The sequence below is a fragment of the Lissotriton vulgaris genome, chromosome 5, assembly GCF_964263255.1.
Source record: "Lissotriton vulgaris chromosome 5, aLisVul1.2, whole genome shotgun sequence".
In the NCBI taxonomy this organism is placed as follows: Eukaryota; Metazoa; Chordata; class Amphibia; order Caudata; family Salamandridae; genus Lissotriton; species Lissotriton vulgaris.
The window spans coordinates 104,037,197-104,056,615 of NC_141693.1; the positions used below are offsets into that span (position 1 = coordinate 104,037,197).

Sequence of the window (19,419 nt, forward strand, 5' to 3'; positions counted from 1 at the left end):
CATGACTACCAGGATGTGAAGGAGGAGCTGGGCCCAGCCTCACTTACACCTACTATGTCCTGCCCCCACACAAAGGACTGCATACCCCCTGTAGTTAGTCTGAAGCGGGGGCTAGGAAGGGATGACATCTGTGCACTTCAAAGGCATGCCTCTAGAAGCTTCTCCCCACTTCAAAGGCACACTGTGTATAAATACTGGACCTCAGACACCACCACCACTTCAGTACACTTCTGGACCTGTGGATACTCTGCCAAGAAGGATGACTGATGTGCTGCTACAAGGACTGCTATAACACATACAATTACGGGGGACCCTAGGGCTAGTTTAATGACCGTGCTCTGGATACACGCCCTACCGAACATTCACTACAACAAGGGTACCAGAGGGTCAAGGTATTAACAAGGAATATTTAGATAATGGCTGAGAATTATTACCACTAGCTATACCACAAATCTTCTTTGTAAAATAGACGTGAGCCAATCAAGTGTATGGTCTCTAACACCCATCAGTCACCACTCGGAACCGCCCTTCATCATTTGGGGTTCTGTGGACCCACACACCACATTGTCTGATCTCCAACAGGAAAGGGCCTAATGGATGATAAACGGTCCCTCCTGTGGGCAGGGTGGAGTCACCTCTTGTCAAAAGTAGTTGGTTATATGAGAGTGATGTGGCTGACGGGGTAACTTGAAAAAGTGCAGTGCAGAGGAAATGTGATACCAAATAGTGAGGATAAAGTGAGTAAAATTGGTTTAGGAAGCAGAAAAATTAATTTAATTGGGTACAGCTTCCAATGCCAATATTAAAAATAGCCAAGACAGAGAAAAATGTATAAACTGTCTAGTAGTGGAACGTGGTGAACATGTTTCAGCAATTTGCGGCCAAGTGGCCTTGCTTTCTTCAGGACCTTGTCATAACGACTACTGCTACTGCAAACAAAACCAAAGTGTAAAGGAATAGTGTTCTAAAAGAGTGAAACAACTTAGATACTGTATGTAAGTCACCTGGACCTCCTAGGTGTACTGTTCCGTATCTTCTTACAGATTCGGTTGTTCACTAAAAAGAGTTAAAAAGAATAGCATGAGTACATCACATACAACCTGTCTCTAAACATCCTTGTCCACATTATCATGAGTAAATTCCATCATTAATAAGGCCTATAAGGGAATTAAGGCTGATTGCACTGTATATACTAGTGCCTCCCAATGTTCATAGAACGTGAAGGTTTTCAAATTTCATATAGTACATCTTACCCAATTTGCACAAATATTTTGACACATAGCTTCTAAGTTAAGCATGACTGCTCTTTGCCAATCTACCGGGGGGTGAGCACAGGTTAATTTGGGGTTTGCTTGTGCCTTGCCCTGTCTTGGATTGTGGTTGCTGCTTGACCGGGGCTCACACCCCAGTCAACTAGTAATCCAATATCTCACAATGTGCTATCCCAAAGTTGCTGTGAACTTTTATATTTGGATGTGAACTAAAAGATAGTCTAGCTCTGATCTAATAAAAAAAGTACATTGTATTTCACCACCGTGCAAGAATGTGTATTTTTATTGCAAAACATGTTGCAACAATTCCATGTTAAAAGTTTATACTAATGTTCTAAATAATTATAGTAGGGGATAAAATCACATCCGAGCAGGAAGAGGAACCTGGATTTTTGAACTGTCCCTGCTACTTAAATGGCTAATCACAATAATCAAATCCTCCCCTTTTGAACAACTACAAAATTGCAGTGCAGGCAGCGATCAAAGACGGTGGTAAACCCAAACCATGCTCTTTTGATTCCATTCCTCCGCTTCCAGACAGTCTTCTGCCAGCACCTTTTACGTCTCACCTGTCACAGCGCAACTGCTGCTGGCGCCTGGACCCTGTCTTGCAAGACATACTGTTTACTAGAAGGTGCTTGGAGCCCGCCCACTGCTTACCATTCATGGGCTTCATTGTCCCTTTTATTTGCTGCCCCCTAATTGGACAGCATGTGCTAGCTTCACTTACTCTTCTTTAGCCCGGAGCATGGGCAAGTACCGATTGATTTCTTGATTAGTTCTTTCACATATTGTTCTTTGATATGGGCTTAAAGCTCACCCCCTGCTTAGCATGGTTTGCCTTCATAGTGTCACTTGTCCTTGCTTTTTAGTGGTTAGCAAGTGCTGGCTTCACTTCCTCTTTGTGTTTGGCTCTACCCTGGAGCTTTGCCCAAGTACCACTTCTCTTGCTCAGTGTACTTTCATTGCCCACCGCTTTCAGAGGTACTTAAACTTACTGCTTTGTAGCTTGTCCTGTCTGCCCCTCCTCTCATTGTTGCTTGATCCATCTGTCCCCGTTTCTCTTGTTGCTTGCCCCCTTCTGTCCCGCCTGGAAAGTAGAGCCCAAAAGTCACACCAACGTCTTTCAATATTCTACAAAGATGCAGAAATTCCTGCCCACTCATCTTTGCATAGCATTTTTGGCTCTGTCTTCGTGCAGGGCTAACATGGCAAACTTCAACTCGGGCGTCGGATAATGAAACTTGTTTGCTTCTTGGTGAAGGCAGCGAATAATCCAATACTTATAAAGGTCCCTCACAGTCTGCCCTAGGCACCTCATAATGTTTTTTTTCTAACTTTCAACTATGCTGCACACTAGCTGTGCTGCTGTACAAAATGGCTAAAAGAAATTGACAAATCCAGTAGGCAAGACCAATTTGCTCTGCCAGTACTTATTTTGAATATTCCGTGTTACTGGCACTCCCCTTAGACACTCTGAAGCACCTCCACAACATCCGTTAATAAGACAATCAGTGCAACGTGGTATGGCTCTGGAGAGAAAGTGAGAGGGCACATCTCTTACAAATCACCTTTTTGTTACAACATCACCTATTAAAGCAGAGACAACGGGCTACTGATTTACTGAAATGCCATTTATAAGACATTCAAGGTTAACCATCCAGCTCCAAGGTGCTTGCATGAATCTAGACTGCATCTATATTTTACTAGGAGATGTAGGTTCTTCTATTCTCAGAACTGATGCTTAGTCCTTAAACTTGCCTGGAGTCAGCTGGATGCTGAAAGGTTTGTCAGGACTCCCTACATTTAATCTCTGGACCTTTGTCAGTCAAAGTGACTGATACTTGTCAGAAACTGTTTTCATTTAGAACAACCTATCATTGTTTTCGAGTATGTATGGAGGAACGCTATCTAGGCTTACGGCTAGCAAACTGTTTAAAGGAAGTGCAAAGGTCAAAAACAAAACAAACAAGGGCCTCATTATGATGTTGGTCGTACTGCTACCGACAGGCCTTCGGTGTGCCGCCGGATTATAATACCGGCAGTCAAAGGGAAGACCGCTGCCTCCGTCAGGATCTGAGATCCCGACGGGGCTGCAGTTGGAGTTGTATCCCTGAATGGCGCCGGTGCCAAGACAGGCACCGTTGTTGGGATTACAATATCTCTTTCCGACAGCCTTTTCATGGCGGAAAGACTGCAGTGAAAAGGCTGTCTGAATTGGGATATGGGGCCCCCAAACAGGTCCCCCGTCTGTCGTGGGCCACTGTAAAGTGGCCCTGGGGGCACATGGAGGGCCCCCACTCACTTCCATGCACCGTGTGCCCGGTATGACATGGTGCATGGCACACAGGCTATGGACGTGCAGGAGGTGCTCCGTACCTTGGCGGTTGTGCTGCTACCCTTTTGCTTGGCTGCAGCACAAGCTGCCGTGATACTGAGCAGCTCCGGCTTTCTGGAGCACTTCCGACCGCCAGCACAGCTGTCATATCAATTTTTCCACTGGGTTCAAGCTAGCCTGGCCAATGACTGCTGATTACCCAGAAACCAGTCCCAGGATGCTTGTTTCCGGTCCAGGGAAGACATGGCTTGGCAGTTCGGGCTGGACTGTTCCCATGAGGCACAGGGTCAGACTGATTTGCATATGGCCATGTCTGAACTGGGGTGGCGGAGTGAGCTAAAGAATGATGATGGATGAAACCCAGATCAGTTGACTGGGGGTGAGTGCTTGCAATGTTCAACACTCCGTCCATCATCCCCTTTGGTTTTGCTTTGTTCGCTCTAAGTTGGCAGGGAATTCCCAGACGTGGGCCCCTTGCTCACTTTGCCACTGGATTCTAGCTAGCCTGGCTGATGACAGCTGATTAGCAAGAAACCAGTCCCAGGATGCTTGTTTCCGGTCTAGGGAAGACATGGCTTGGCAGTTCGGGCTGGACTGTTCCCATGAGTCACAGGGTCAGACTGAATTGCATATGGCCATGTCTGAACTGGGGTGGCGGAGTGAGCTAAAGAAGGATGATGGATTAAACCCAGATCAGTTGACTGGGGGTGAGTGCGTGCAATGTTTAATTCTCTGGCCATCATCCCCTTTGGTTTTGCGTTATATCGAAATGCAGCAACATGCTTATCAGGCAGTCTTGTGACCGCCGCTATAGCGGTCGGCGGTCTGACTTTCTGCTATCCAAATCAGCCCCAAAGTACAGTACTTATGAGGGAGAAAGGGTGCTACACTCTCCAACCCTATCACAGTGGAAAGCGAAATGGCTTCCATCATCTACTTTCCTAGTCTGCGTTTTAAGCGTTTTGGGAGTGAAGGCCCTCTATACCAAAAACATTGGACATTCAAAGCCAAAGAATTTCCTTGCCCACATTTTGTAACAGTAACCTCAATATGTGTAAGCTAGCATCACTCTTCGCTGCTTTAATATTGTTGCTCAATGGCCATATAAATGACAAGTAGTTTTCTTTGCTTTTCATATATATTTTAAGGTGTTTATATAATGCTGACATGTGGCCTATTGGTTGCTCCACAGTATTTTAGAATGGCCAGATTACAAGAATAACAACATAACGAGTTCAAAAGATACATAAAGTAGTCACAAGCATAGAATATTTAAATACAGAGTACTTACTGTAGGTATAAGGGTCTGAAGTGTTTCTGTACCACTGTGTACTCCTTCAGGCCAGTTATTTTTCACCAGTCTCACCATCGTTGTAGAACATAAGGGTCTTTTGTAGTCTCCAAACTTATGTCTCTGACTCTTGCCTTTCTTTGAGAGTTCTAAGCTGTTAACATTGTTTTCTTCTGGCCCTTCACACTTTGTCTATTATCCTTTCTGCCTAATTTACAGCAATACTTGATTTACATCTTATTTCCTGAAATAACACTCATAGTATTATCATTTGTATTTGAACTCTTAAGGTGTTTTCTAAGACGTCAAATGTAACTGTGGCCTTCCCAGTTACCCATTGTCACAGCAGAGTGCACAGAATATTGTGTTTCAGGGGATGTTGGAGATCTTGACACCATCCATGAGATTACTTTTGAAAGCTAGGCTATTTATGACTTTAGGAATAGAGCTTCACAAGGGGTAATGTAGTTCATGTGGTGCAACATGTTTCTTTATTTTACAGGGAGCAGATTTCAAGTCATCTTCAAGAAGTTGGGGAGTCTCGCACAGAGTTCTTCTACGGAATTAAGAGTTAGATGCTTGGATGCCATCTCTTCTCTCCTTTATCTGCCTGTAAGTTGTATCTCCTTACTATAATGACATCTGAAAAGAACTGAAATTTGGCAGCATGTTAGAGCATTGATTTTTAACATGTTCACTACACCTACACAGGAGGTCTGCAACTGTTTGTAAACTTGCATTATACTGGCAGATTGATAGTACATAGACTTAGAGTTTAAAAATGCCATGTAAATGCGAAGGCATTTGAAATTGGAAGCTAAAAATGAAGTTGTTTTGTGGGAGCAGTGGAGTACAGCAAATAGAATCTATTATAAGTGATAGGTAGCTTTATTGAAGCATCACTGATGTGCACTGTCAAAACAAGGGCATGCATTTGGTGCAGAAAGGACAGAGTGTTTTTCTAGATTCAAGTTTATCCCTTTGTCTTTTAGAAATAAAACTACGTTTTGAAAAGAGGCATACTTCCCATTAAAATAAAATTTGCTATTCTTCTATTTGTTGTTCATCAATTAAATAAAATGTACTATAATTATGTGTTTGTGGTGTGCTACTTGTTTTTAGGTCTCGGCCTGCGTAGGCTGTGCTTGTGCAGTCTCGCTGGCGAGATTCTATATTTTCTAGTACGGAGGTAAACGAGCTAGCTTTTCTCCATTGGCTAGCTTCCTAAACGGCGGCCAGCCATTGGAGAAGAGCTGTGTCTGTCACTTTAAGCCCCGTCCGTTTCGGATTGAGGGGCGTGTTTTTTCCTGTCCTTTCTCTCTGGTACGTCATCTGACCAAAACACGCCCACCAGTCTGAAAAGGACGGGGCTTGAATGCAAATGGCAAGCTCTTGTCTTCCCGATCCCACCCCTGGTGTCTCCTCCTGCCCCGTCTCTTCCCACCTCTTCTTTTTCTCTCTGTCTCTCTCCCTGCCCCTTCTGTGCTCCTCCCCACCTCCTCACCCCTCGGTGCCTTCCCTCTTCCCTACCCTGGCTGCCCTAACCCATGGATGGCGGGAGGAGGAGCCGCCTGCATGGGCTGAGCTGGCAGGGCTGTGGTTCTGCCTTGAAATGGAGAATTTGGTCTGAAACCGATCAAAGCTGGAGCCCCTCGTCAGCCCTCCCAAAGGGGCGGAGATGTGCTGACTCATGGTGCCTCCCCCTCCCTCAGTGGGGGCTGCTCGGCCGACGCGCCTCGGCCATGAGTCTCTTCTGCATGGCGGAAACTGCTTTCTGCTAAACTTTGCCTCATGCTCGACCCTTGCTCAATGCTCTATTTTTAGCCCCTCTCCGTGCCCCGACGTGGGCGTCCGTGCCAGTCTGGGACGGCGGGCCCCTGGAGGCCGTCGGAGCCTGCCGCAGTCCGGGATCTCCCCGATCGGCGCTCTGCGGACCTGGCGATGTCTTGGCACAGGTGAAGGGGGGGGCGCTTCGCCTCGGTGCTGCTGCTGGCAGGCGGGCGCTGGGGATTCCCGGGCCGGGGCCCTCAGACGTCCCCTGCGTGCCCTCCTGCTCCCTCATCCACCGCCAAGCCTCGGAGCCAGCAGCCCGGACTTCACATGGAAGAAAGGGGTCAGCTGCTGGCGGGGGGAGTGGTTTGAAGCCCATCTGCTCCCTCATCCACCGCCAAGCCTCGGAGCCAGCAGCCCGGACTTCACATGGAAGAAAGGGGTCAGCTGCTGGCGGGGGGAGTGGTTTGAAGCTCGCTCGCCCTGATTCAGCTAGAAAGGCGAGGGAGGGACGGAGGGAGGGCTGGCGGCCCGCTTCTCGGCCTTTTCCTGTGTCATGGTTGCAGTCTGTGCAGAGGGCAGCATGGCTGTCTGCCAGCGCGCAGCGCCAGCAGGGCTGCCCAGGCTTAGATGTGGCAACCTGTGTGAATGCTGTCTGGTTACTAGTTACCGGCCCAAGTGCCCAGCGTGTCAGCAGTCCCGCACCCGTGGAGGCTGATGAGTTTACTTTGAGTCTGGCACTGGCAGTTTTGATTTATAATCCTCTAAAACCCTGAACTGCAAGTACCAGAATGCAGTGTAACACTCACAGCTCTGACAAAGAAGTTGCACGACCCAAAGCCCTGTGCACGTGCTCATTGTTTACAGTGTGTGCTCTCCTGAAGCTGGACTCAATCAGATCATCCCGCGGCATGTGATCTTTACAAGCTCAGCTGTGTGCTGCCCTCAGTCTGCTTTATAGCCCTCTGAAGAAGGGCTCGTTGGGGGTTCCTGAATCCAGTGCCTTGTGCGATGCTTGCGTTTATTATTAGTTACTGCGACAAAAGGTTTCAAAGCACTGAGTCTCATTGCAGGGTGTAAAGTGTGCACCACGTCTTGTTCTTGCATCTGTTCCCTTCTTGTGATATTTTTTAGTGCCTCTGTTCCCTGGTTGTGCTAGTTTTTTCTTGCCTCTGTTCCCTTGGGCGTTCCTGGGCTGAGATGTGCGTGTGGCTGACCTGGACTGAGGGAAGCAACGGGTGAGCTCTGTGAGTTGGTGGGGGCCTCGAATAACCCATTTGTAAATAAGGAGAGTACCTGGGGTGAGGGTGTGTGTGTGTCTCTTTGTGTGTCTCTTTGTGTGTGGCTCCTGTGTGTGTGGCTCCTGTGTGTGTGGCTCCTGTGTGTGTGGCTCCTGTGTGTGTGGCTCCTGTGTGTGTGGCTCCTGTGTGTGTGGCTCCTGTGTGTGTGGCTTCTGTGTGTGAGGCTCCTGTGTGTGAGGCTCTGTGTGTGTGTGTGAGGCTCTGTGTGTGTGTGTGAGGCTCTGTGTGTGTGTGTGTGGCTCTGTGTGTGTGTGTGTGTGTGGCTCTGTGTGTGTGTGTGTGTGTGGCTCTGTCTGTGTGTGTGTGGCTCTGTGTGTGTGTGTGTGGCTCTGTGTGTGTGTGTGTGTGGCTCTGTGTGTGTGTGTGTGGCTCTGTGTTAGTGTGTGGCTCTGTGTGTGTGTGTGTGGCTCTGTGTGTGCCCTTCTCACCCTCTAGGTAACGTGGCGCGAACAGCAAGGCTAAACTCGGAGGCTATGTAGGTTAAGTATTTGCGCGTGCCCCCACCAGCAACAACATCCAGGGCCCCCCACAAAAGGAACTCCACACAAGGTATGTATGAAAATAGTCTTTGTATTAAAAGAACACATTAGATAGGAACACACATTTGACAAGGTGCCAGAGGCACGGGCAGAACTTACAGGGGACTATGTACAGGACAGGGCCAGGGGGCCCACTGCCAGGAATATGCACTTGGTGGAATTGGCATTAGAACATATAACAACTGGAAGCTTCATAGAACTAGTACCAGAACACATAACAACCAGGAGCTAGCATTAGAACACATAACAACCCGGAGCTTCTTAGAACTAGCAGTAGAACTCACTCTAACCAGAAGCAACACACATGAGGCATAGGGTATCCAGGAGGGAAGAAGTGACAAGGCACATAACACAACAGAAGCACCTTCAGAGGCCCATCACATAAGAACTCTCAAGAAATCACATGAACATTAGCTCACACCTTCAACAGGCCATCTGGCCTCTATGGGACTAGGACGCCCCAAAGTCTCAATGTCAGGACGGGCTGCAGGGAGCCAACAAATGAACCTAAACATGGCAGCTGCCCACGAAGTGCTGGGCAGCTGCAGAGGATGATGAGGGCAACACGTTGGAGCCTCGCAGGCTCGGAGCAGATATACAATCGAGGGAGCCTCTCTGGCTCGAGAACGAGAGATGCTGGGGCCGAGCCTCGCAGTCCCGGCAGGACAATGGGCAAAGGTGGAGCCTCTCCGGGCTCAAGAAGCAGCACGACCGTCTGGGAGCCTCTCAGGGCTCTGGACCACGGTAGGATATAGGCGGAGTCCCTCTCTGGGGACTCTGTATCACTGGAGGCCCCAAGGGCCTCCTAGCACAACAAGGGACTCGCCTGGAGGGGAGGGCCGGGCACCGGCAATGAACAAACAGCGCTCCAGGCGCTAGGTCAGACAGAAAGCGCTCCCAGCGCTATAAGTGAAAATAGAGCACTCCCAGCGCTACAAGCAGGATAGAGCGCTTCCCCAGCGCTAGAGCCACAGAAAAACAGCAAAGTCCATAAGGAGTCCAGGACCTCAGGTGGAGCACAGCAGCTCCTAGGAAGGAAAGTCCATCAGATGTCCAGGAGCAGGGCAGGGCCCAGGGAGGCAAGCCTTCCCCTGATCCCAAGCAGCAGCACGCCCCTGGTAGATTCAAGTTGGGAACAAGAACATTTTCAGAGTGTCACAGCACCCTTTTTATACACAACATCCTTTGTCTAAGGGGGCAGGCAGGGGGAGAACCAGCTAAAACTGGTTATGGGGGATTCTTTTCACTGGCCAGGCTAGGGACATCAGACGCACCCCAGGGGGTGGAGCCAGCATTGTGTGGGGAAAACCCAGGCTCATTCAGGACCCTCAAACCAGACAGTCAATCCACAAGCAGGCCCAGGCTCACTCCTCCCCTCACATCAGCATGCTAAACACTCCATTCACCACCGGGGCAGACCCTCCCAGACTCTTGGAGCCAGGCTCACCAGCCAGCCTCAGCCAATCACACGCCAGACACAAATTACACAAATATGCCAACTTCTAAAAGTGGCGCTTCTACACTAGACACAATCATATCGCATATACCATTGCGCAGCATTCAATCTCACGAGTTCACACATACCAGACTCGACCCTGCACACCCCACGCATCTGGAACTATCAGGGACACATACATTCCCCATGCATTCCTATGGGAGGGCAGGTCTCTCTCACCACACACACTCAGAGTGGGAATCACCATCCCCAGGTTACATATAACAAACAAAAACTTCAGGGGTGAACCTGCCAGAAGGGCCAAGTCCAACAGTGTAGCTCTGTGTGTGTGTGTGTGTGGCTCTGTGTGTGTGTGTGGCTCTGTGTGTGTGTGTGGCTCTGTGTGTGTGTGGCTCTGTGTGTGTGTGGCTCTGTGTGTGTGTGGCTCTGTGTGTGTGTGGCTCTGTGTGTGTGTGTGTGGCTCTGTGTGTGTGTGTGGCTCTGTGTGTGTGTGGCTCTGTGTGTGTGTGTGTGTGTGGCTGTGTGTGTGTGGCTGTGTGTGTGTGTGTGGCTCTGTGTGTGTGTGGCTCTGTGTGTGTGTGGCTCTGTGTGTGTGTGGCTCTGTGTGTGTGGCTCTGTGTGTGTGGCTCTGTGTGTGTGGCTCTGTGCGTGTGGCTCTGTGTGTGTGGCTCTGTGTGTGTGTGTGGCTCTGTGTGTGTGGCTCTGTGTGTGTGTGTGTGTGGCTCTGTGTGTGTGTGTGTGTGGCTCTGTGTGTGTGTGTGTGGCTGTGTGTGTGTGGCTCTGTGTGTGTGTGGCTCTGTGTGTGTGTGTGTGGCTGTGTGTGTGTGCGGCTCTGTGTGTGCGGCTCTATGTGTGCGGCTCTGTGTGTGTGCGGCTCTGTGTGTGTGTGGCTCTGTGTGTGTGCGTGTGGCTCTGTGTGTTTGCGTGTGGCTCTGTGTGTGTGTGGGGCTCTGTGTGTGTGTGTGTGGGGCTCTGTGTGTGTGTGTGTGGGGCTCTGTGTGTGTGTGTGGGGCTCTGTGTGTGTGTGTGTGTGGGGCTCTGTGTGTGTGTGTGGGGCTCTGTGTGTGTGTGTGGGGCTCTGTGTGTGTGTGTGTGGGGCTCTGTGTGTGTGTGTGTGGGGCTCTGTGTGTGTGTGTGTGGGGCTCTGTGTGTGTGTGTGGGGCTCTGTGTGTGTGTGTGGGGCTCTGTGTGTGTGTGTGGGGCTCTGTGTGTGTGGGGCTCTGTGTGTGCGTGTGTGTGTGTGTGTGGGTGGCTCTGTGTGTGTGGGGCTCTGTGGGTGCATGTGGCTCTGTGGGTGCGTGTGGCTCTGGGTGCGTGTGTCTCTGTGGGTGCGTGTGGCTCTGGGTGCGTGTGTCTCTGTGGGTGTGTGTGTGGCTCTGTGGGTGTGTGTGTGGCTCTGTGGGTGTGTGTGTGGCTCTGTGGGTGTGGCTCTGTGTGTGGCTGTGTGTGTGGCTGTGGCTCTGTGTGTGTGTGTGGCTGTGGCTCTCTGTGTGTATGTGTGGCTCTGTGTGTGTGTGGCTCTGTGTGTGTGTGGCTCTGTGTGTGTGTGGCTCTGTGTGTGTGTGGCTCTGTGTGTGTGTGGCTCTGTGTGTGTGTGGCTCTGTGTGTGTGTGGCTCTGTGTGTGTGTGTGGCTCTGTGTGTGTGTGTGGCTCTGCGTGTGTGTGTGGCTCTGCGTGTGTGTGTGGCTCTGCGTGTGTGTGTGGCTCTGCGTGTGTGTGTGGCTCTGCGTGTGTGTGTGTGTGGCTCTGCGTGTGTGTGTGTGGCTCTGCGTGTGTGTGTGTGGCTCTGCGTGTGTGTGGCTCTGCGTGTGTGTGTGTGTGGCTCTGCGTGTGTGTGTGTGTGGCTCTGCGTGTGTGTGTGTGGCTCTGCGTGTGTGTGTGTGTGGCTCTGCGTGTGTGTGTGTGTGGCTCTGCGTGTGTGTGTGTGGCTCTGCGTGTGTGTGTGTGGCTCTGCGTGTGTGTGTGTGGCTCTGCGTGTGTGTGTGTGGCTCTGCGTGTGTGTGTGGCTCTGTGTGTGTGTGTGTGTGTCTCTCTGTGTGTGGCTCTGTGTGTGTGTGTGTGTGTGTGTGTGGCTCTGTGTGTGTGTGTGTGTGTGTGTGTGGCTCTCTGTGTGTGTGTGGCTCTGTGTGTGTGTGTGTGTGTGGCTCTCTGTGTGTGTGTGGCTCTGTGTGTGTGTGGCTCTGTGTGTGTGGCTCTGTGTGTGTGGTTTTGGGTGTGTGTGAGTGTGGCTCTCTCTCTGTGTGTGTGTGTGGCTCTCTGTGTGTATGGTTCTGTGTGTGTGGCTCTCTGTGTGTGTGTGTGTGTGTGGCTGTGTGGCTATCTGTGTGGCTCTCTTTGTGTGTGTGTGTGTGGCTCTCTTTGTGTGTCTGTGTGGCTCTCTTTGTGTGTCTGTGTGGCTCTCTTTGTGTGTCTGTGTGGCTCTCTTTGTGTGTCTGTGTGGCTCTCTTTGTGTGTCTGTGTGGCTCTCTTTGTGTGTCTGTGTGGCTCTCTTTGTGTGTCTGTGTGGCTCTCTTTGTGTGTCTGTGTGGCTCTCTTTGTGTGTCTGTGTGGCTCTCTTTGTGTGTCTGTGTGTGTCTGTGTGGCTCTCTGTGTGAGGCTTTGTGTGTCTGTGTGGCTCTGTCTGTGGCTCTCTGTGTGTGTGGCTCTATCTGTGTGTGTGTGGCTCTGTCTGTGTGTGCTTGTGGCTCTCTGTGTGTGGCTCTCTGGGTGGCTGTGTGTGTGTGTGTGTGGCTCTGTCTGTGTGTGCTTGTGGCTCTCTGTGTGTGCTTGTGGCTCTCTCTGTGTGGCTCTGTGTGTGGCTCTGTCTGTGTGTGGCTCTGTCTGTGTGTGGCTCTGTCTGTGTGTGGCTCTGTCTGTGTGTGGCTCTGTCTGTGTGTGGCTCTGTGTGTGTGTGTGTGGCTCTGTGTGTGTGTGGCTCTGTGTGTGTGTGGCTCTGTGTGTGTGTGGCTCTGTGTGTGTGCGGCTCTGTGTGTGTGCGGCTCTGTGTGTGTGCGGCTCTGTGTGTGTGCGGCTCTGTGTGTGTGCGGCTCTGTGTGTGTGCGGCTCTGTGTGTGTGCGGCTCTGTGTGTGTGCGGCTCTGTCTGTGTGCGTGGCTGTGTCTGTGTGTTTGGCTCTGTGGGTGGGTGCCTGTGGCTCGTTGCGTGTGGCTCTGTGTGTGTGGGTGCAAATGCAATAGGTCTCGCATTTGCGAGAGATTAAGCTATTGGCATTGTAAACGACAATGCCATACATTTATGTTTTAAAAACAAAAATAATGTCATGATCAATGCCAATAGCTCTAACTTTAACAAAAACGAGACCATTGCATTGTAAATGCTTGTTGTGTATTGTTTTGAGTTTCAAAACCGAGAAATTGCTAGAACAGGGACTCCGACTTCTAGTAGTGATTCAGTGAGGTTCCACAGAAGTTGAAAGGTTTAGAACCACTGTATTACAGGGGAACATATGTATTTAGGAAGCTATTCTGCCTTACTCACCTCTTCATCCCTCATCTAAAGTGGAAGCAAGGTGTTGAAGGGATTCTGCACATATACAGAACTATGCGCAAGAATCCAGGACCTCAGTAGATAGTGGTCTACCAACCTATCCCCACAGTACCCAAAATCCCAAAAACCGACTAGCAATAGTGTCTCATTCGTTCTAGGACTAACAGCGAAGCTACCAATGATTAGACAACCCAGAACATGACACTCCCGACTCTCTCGAGAATCGCAGGTGCAAGACAACTCTTTCATTCACTCACTCCTCATTGTGCACAATAAGAGTAATCCGAGTCACGGTATAGTTTAAAATGTTTATTTTAACTAACGCCCTAACGTGCCATGACTAGCAACAATATTGTCAGCATTGTCACAATTCCATAGAATGCAAGCAGGAATATCATTTTATAAAGACAGTGGAATAGGGCTACAGTGCCTAACCACCCTCCCCGTGCTAAGATATAGTTAATTATAAAAAAGAACACCTCTTTGTCAGCCGACCCCATACCTCAAGACCTAGATGAAAGGTTTACATCTCAGGACAAGCACACCTCTTCTCTCTGGAAAGGTGTCTCTCCAAGTGCCTGAACAACATGCTTAGCTTTCAATATTAAAGCATACGATTTTCGGTAGTGCAGCTGTGTGTCATGTTACGTCTAGGTGCGAGGGACTGACCAGAACAGAATAACAAGGGGCATTGTTGATCAACCTTGTACATCGTGTGCAGACTAAGCCTCGGAGCACAGCAGTGAACGTGAAAAGCAGACAGTTCTCATGTGAAAAGGGCACATGCAAAGTCTTGCAAAATAAATGCATGTAGTGTCGTGCGCAAAAGCAGCCTAATGGCAGCGAAGCTCATGCTAACTTAACAATGTTGAAAATTAACCCGGTATCCATACTACAAAGGTTATACTTTCCATGATGTTCAGGGTTGGCATCAGAACTCTGCTACCTTATTTGAGTGCTGCATTTATCAAGCACACACATACACAACCTTTTGGAGGTATTGAACAACCTTTAAGGAAAAAAAATGGGGAACTGTACTTGAACTTCCTCTGAATATATTAGCGTGCATATGTTTAAAATATTGCAAACATGAATTCGACCTGATCCATGATATACATTAATCATAAGTGTAAATCAGTATTTCTTTCTGAAATATAGTGACACAATCTATTAGAAGAAGAATATAGGTCAGGTACACTGATTACAATTTGATTGAACACCAATTTACAGTGGGTTGCAGCTTATTAGGTTTTAGAAAACAGTGACAATTTGTGATGTTATGGAACACAGAGCCGAAAATGGAAAGACCGTGGTATACTTCAAACATTTTGGGTTCTCTTTCAAATTATTATTTTTTGTTCATCTTTTGCTGAAATTTGTGTCAAGGCACATTAAGTCGGTGAATTCAGTCAAAATTGGAAGGGTATACATACCACTTTAAGAAAGATGAACAAGGCTTTCTCCGGACGCGTTTTGGGAAAATGAATTAAAATGGTGCTTGTTAATTCACGGTGGTAAACAACTTTTGCAATGACAATAGATCTGGCTTATAACTGAAAATGCAAGCAATGCCCACGGCCTAAGCCAACATATGACTCTCTGGTGAACCTTTAATGCTATTTCAGAGTAATAAGTTCTGATAGACCTGCCTGGATCCTTCTCATTAGGCACTTTTAGGTCTGGATAAAGAATTAGTCTAAGAGGTGCAAGAGTACTTCTGCGAGTGTGTGACTGCTACCCTGAGTGGCAGTGCTGGCCATAGAGCAAGACTGCTGAAATGTTAGCTGTGTAGGAATGATTGTGGTAGAGTAATTGGTATTTTATTGAGGGGCCTGACTGTGCTGTTGGGGTTTTGTTTTTTTTTCCTTCTTTTTCACCATAAGGGATTTTACTTCTCCCCTGGTGTTTTCGTTGAGGCCATGTGTAACATACACAATGTGTACTTATTTGACGATGAACACTTCTTACTTTGAAACAAGGCTCCTTCAATCATTTCTAGGCAAGTTCTCTTCCTCAGTCTTGATGGTCTGGTTTCCCGAATGAGGCTGCCCAAAGATTGGGAGGGAGGCATTAATTAACCAGGCAGCCCATTTATTTACTATAGAAAATTCTTGACCAACACCTGGATCGATCACTGCACGCTGCATGAGCTTCACCCGGGTTGTGTTTACTGGTACCACCAAGTACTCGTTACACCAGTGGCTGGAGTCTCGACTCCCCCCCGCCCCCCCAGGGCCCTAAATGGAAATATGGATCCTCAGGTGAGTAACATTTACAGTGCTAATACAAGTAAAATATTACTTGTGCGCTTAAGGTCGTAAACCACTGGCCAAGAATTTGCAGCCTTGCATGTCATAAAAATCAACTGGTGCTTCCAATAATTTCGAACTATACCAACGAGTACCATCTATTTTTAGGTCTCTATGGAAAAATGTAATCTCTGCTGATGAAGTAGCTCCCTTGTATGGTTTTCAGACTGGTTTTGGATTTCCTTACCATTAGAGAATTCAGACTAGTGGAAAAGCCTGTTTTTTGTGATATGTATGCTTTGCTGTTGCTTAAAAAAACACAACCTTCACCGACTGATTTATCAACATGCTTTCTATTCTCAGCCAGACCAGCACACTGATGATCTTCTAGCAATGACCGCCATCTGGTTTTCATCCTTGTCCACTCAGCCACTGGAGATGCTCAAGAATATCAGCACCCAACCATTCCCTGAACTTCACTGTGGAGCTTTGCGTGTGTTTACAGTAAGTCTTGCTATTTTTCTGTTCATTTGCCTAATGTGGTTTGTAGATTTCAACGACAACGCTTATACCATCTATTACTGGCACCATTGGTTTAGAGTTTTTGAAGGAAACTAGACTCGCACCTGGATCATTTCTAGTAGCCATAACTATGTGTTTTGAGTAAACAGCGGGTAATAAGTCAGAATCGGTGCCCAGCTCTGTCCACTCTAGAGTAAGGAAAGACATTTTAAAAAACATTTTCATGTTCATCTAAGACCAACCTGCCACATTTAGTAATATTTTCTCCCTAGAGTTAAGGTACATCTAGAAACTGCAGCTTGAACACAAAATTCTGACTGTGCTAAAAAGTATTTGTCACACTCGCCTCAAATGTGTGACCCTGGCACCCTAGCAGAGTCTCAAATATGTTCTTGCTTAGTCAAGCACTGAGAACACAATCATTGCAGTTGTTATGTTAGCACACCAAATTATTTCGACAGCCAGACTGCTGTGAAGACCCACCCATGCTTAGTCAGTGGAACCTATTTAATTCCCAAATCATGATTTAGGTTTTCATGAATATGCTATAGTCATCTTTGGCTACCTTGCTTTGTGTACCTTGGTAGTCAGTGTTTTGAAATTTCTCACACTTGATTATTTCGGCGATACTGTAAAATGTAACTATTTTTTTTAGCCTAATACTGTGGTATCCCTTACACGGTTAGTTCAGATCTACAGAGACTAGTCTACCCTGATGAAATGCGCTGTAGCTATTTTGCATCAGGGAATCTGTATAGGTTGCTGCTGCAATACCTTTTAATTTCATTATAAACTATGTATTATAATAAATGTGCAGAATGTTACTGTACCAGTGTGTCAAGTGTTGTTTTTCCATGCGCACTATTTAATATTTAGTATAATCTATATATTTTTTTTATTCTTAGGCTATTGCAAACCAGCTGTGGGCTCAGAAGCTGATGATCAACAGTCCTGGGTTTGTGGAATATGTTATAGACAGACGAGTGGATCCTGACAAACCATCTAAAGATGCCAAATTTGAGCTGGTGAAAGCTCTTGTAAATTCTCCAACAACAGCAGAAACATTTGGGAGCCAGCATTACTTGCGTCTGCGGGCATATATACGTGACGGTCCCTATTATGTGAAGGCGATTTCTACAGTCGCAGTAGAAGGAGCGGAGTAACCCTGTATGCAGTCTGCTTTATTAAAAGCTCTTTGGATGCTCCAGATTGGGAGACATGGCTTTATAGGTTTTAGCACTTGAATTCTCTGTAGCTTGAAATGACTCTTATAGAGTCAGTATCCATGGGGCAGAGCAGGTCGTTTCTTGCAGTTTTTGTCAATTCCATGTCAGTGGCTTTTTTAATGTTTCAGATCTATTGCTCTGCACATCTCTAGATCAAGACAGGTGCTGACGCTTGTGCTTTTTTTTTTTTAGATATTGTGATCTTTGAGTACGCAACAACAAATATTTGTCCATTCACCTATAATTGCTGGTTCAGATGTGATTTATTTGTATTTGTTGCAGTAATTTTGATAAAATAAAAAAGTAATGAGGGACTGTCAATAATGCTAACATTTTGCAGTGATGGCAGTCGGGCAAGCTAGGTTTTCTGTTACCAGTGGGTTGCAATGCTGATGTGTTGAGTATAGGTAGGGTTTAGGCATAAGACTACTAAGAGATTGCCAGGCATCACCAAATCTGTCTATAAGAAGTTATAACTAAATAAGTGATGCTGAAAATTGAGGTAGAGTGGCTACAGCAATAACTTGGGCTTATGATGCAGAGCAAAGGCTCGGGCAACAGCACTTCAAAGGCGAGAGGCTTAAATCACAAGTTAGACATCAAAATTGTTTTCTGACAGTCCAGAAAGAGCAGAAAAAATACTGGACATCTCCCCCCTCCCCTTTTCTGTGGGACATTTATTCACAGACTCTAATGGAGAAAGTAAGCAGTGAGAGTCCACGTCTGCAGTCCATTATCACTGCTTATCCTACGGTGCAAAATGAGACCCTACAAGAACATGGTGCTGACTTGGTGTTTTATATCTGAATTTGTGCTTGTGTAAGCCATCCAAAGCATGATGACAGCATGAAATCCCGAAAGGAAAACAAAAGGTTGGGTCCATTTTAGCAGAGGCAGGAATGAAAATGTTCTTGTGCTGTTATAGACTTTTATTTCTGCAAATTCCACACATTTACAGAATTGAATAGCCGGAAATATAGAAACTGGAATCTAGATTGAGTAAACATTTACAAAATAGCCAAAAACTGATTGTTACAATTTGTTTGGTGGTTTCGCTGCTATAAAATCTGAACATAAGCCTTTACTCCTATACAGTCCAGTTATTCATTTCATTGTCTTTCTATGCTTGAGGAGATAAAGAAAACATGTTCCAGTTTGCCTTATAACCATTTACTATCCATGTTGGTGGTGAATGAGTCAGTAATGAATAAACAATTACCCATTGTTCTACCCATTACTTTTTCTATTTCCTACCCTCATGGCATGTGAGTGGAGACCTGAATCTATTATTAATGAGAACGTATCATTAAGTGGTAGAATCTCTTGAAGGCCTTTTTGAACTGTTGAGTCAAAAACACTGCTGGGTTTAAAACAAATTGAATTATAGCCAGATATACTCATGTTTAAGCGATTGGATAAAGGTTCAGGTCCGATTTGACGCTGCAACTGCCTGCCAAAGCTTTTTTATGATAGAAACTTCTAACTGCAGGTTCCTCATCTTTTGAATATTCCCCAGGCGTCAGACTGGATCCGAAAACGTTTGCATGGCAATTCCCTCACTCAATGACCAGTGGCTTCAAATGACATTGTTCTTCCTCATGCCGCTCTGTCCCACACAGATGTGATGTCGGGACCAGTACCTGTACGCCTCCTGCTTACACACGCATCAATACTTTTCTTTTGGCTCTAGCCGATGTGGGTCCAGAGCTTTAACTGTCACTGGAGAGGTTTTGATCACTTTCTCTGAAAATTCTGTTAGTTTGGCAATGTCACCTAAACCGTTGGTGTTTAAGCTGTGTATGACATGTAACCAACAGATGTTGGTTACAGATCCACACGTCTGTCTTTGGAGTCTTACTGCAGGCCATGACTCAGTCGTTTCGATGTGTGCTTAGAAAAATAAAAAGCCATCTGTGACTATGAGACTACGTTGGTGATCATGGGTTTGAGGAAGTCCAAAACTAGACTAGA

The 19,419-nt window shown here is 47.1% G+C and overlaps 1 protein-coding gene across 1 annotated transcript in view; it reads left to right on the forward strand.

The window, feature by feature from the left end:
• The window catches only part of PSMD5 (proteasome 26S subunit, non-ATPase 5), a 94,897-nt gene extending 76,217 nt beyond the window's left edge, over nucleotides 1–18,680 (forward strand). Inside the window, exons 8-10 of the mRNA XM_086920996.1 lie at nucleotides 5,403–5,512; nucleotides 16,064–16,204; nucleotides 17,128–18,680. Of these exons, the coding sequence (XP_086777122.1) occupies nucleotides 5,403–5,512; nucleotides 16,064–16,204; nucleotides 17,128–17,385 (509 nt within the window). The 3' untranslated portion in view covers nucleotides 17,386–18,680. The remainder of the gene's footprint in view (nucleotides 1–5,402; nucleotides 5,513–16,063; nucleotides 16,205–17,127) is intronic.
• Nucleotides 18,681–19,419: the final 739 nt, after the last annotated feature.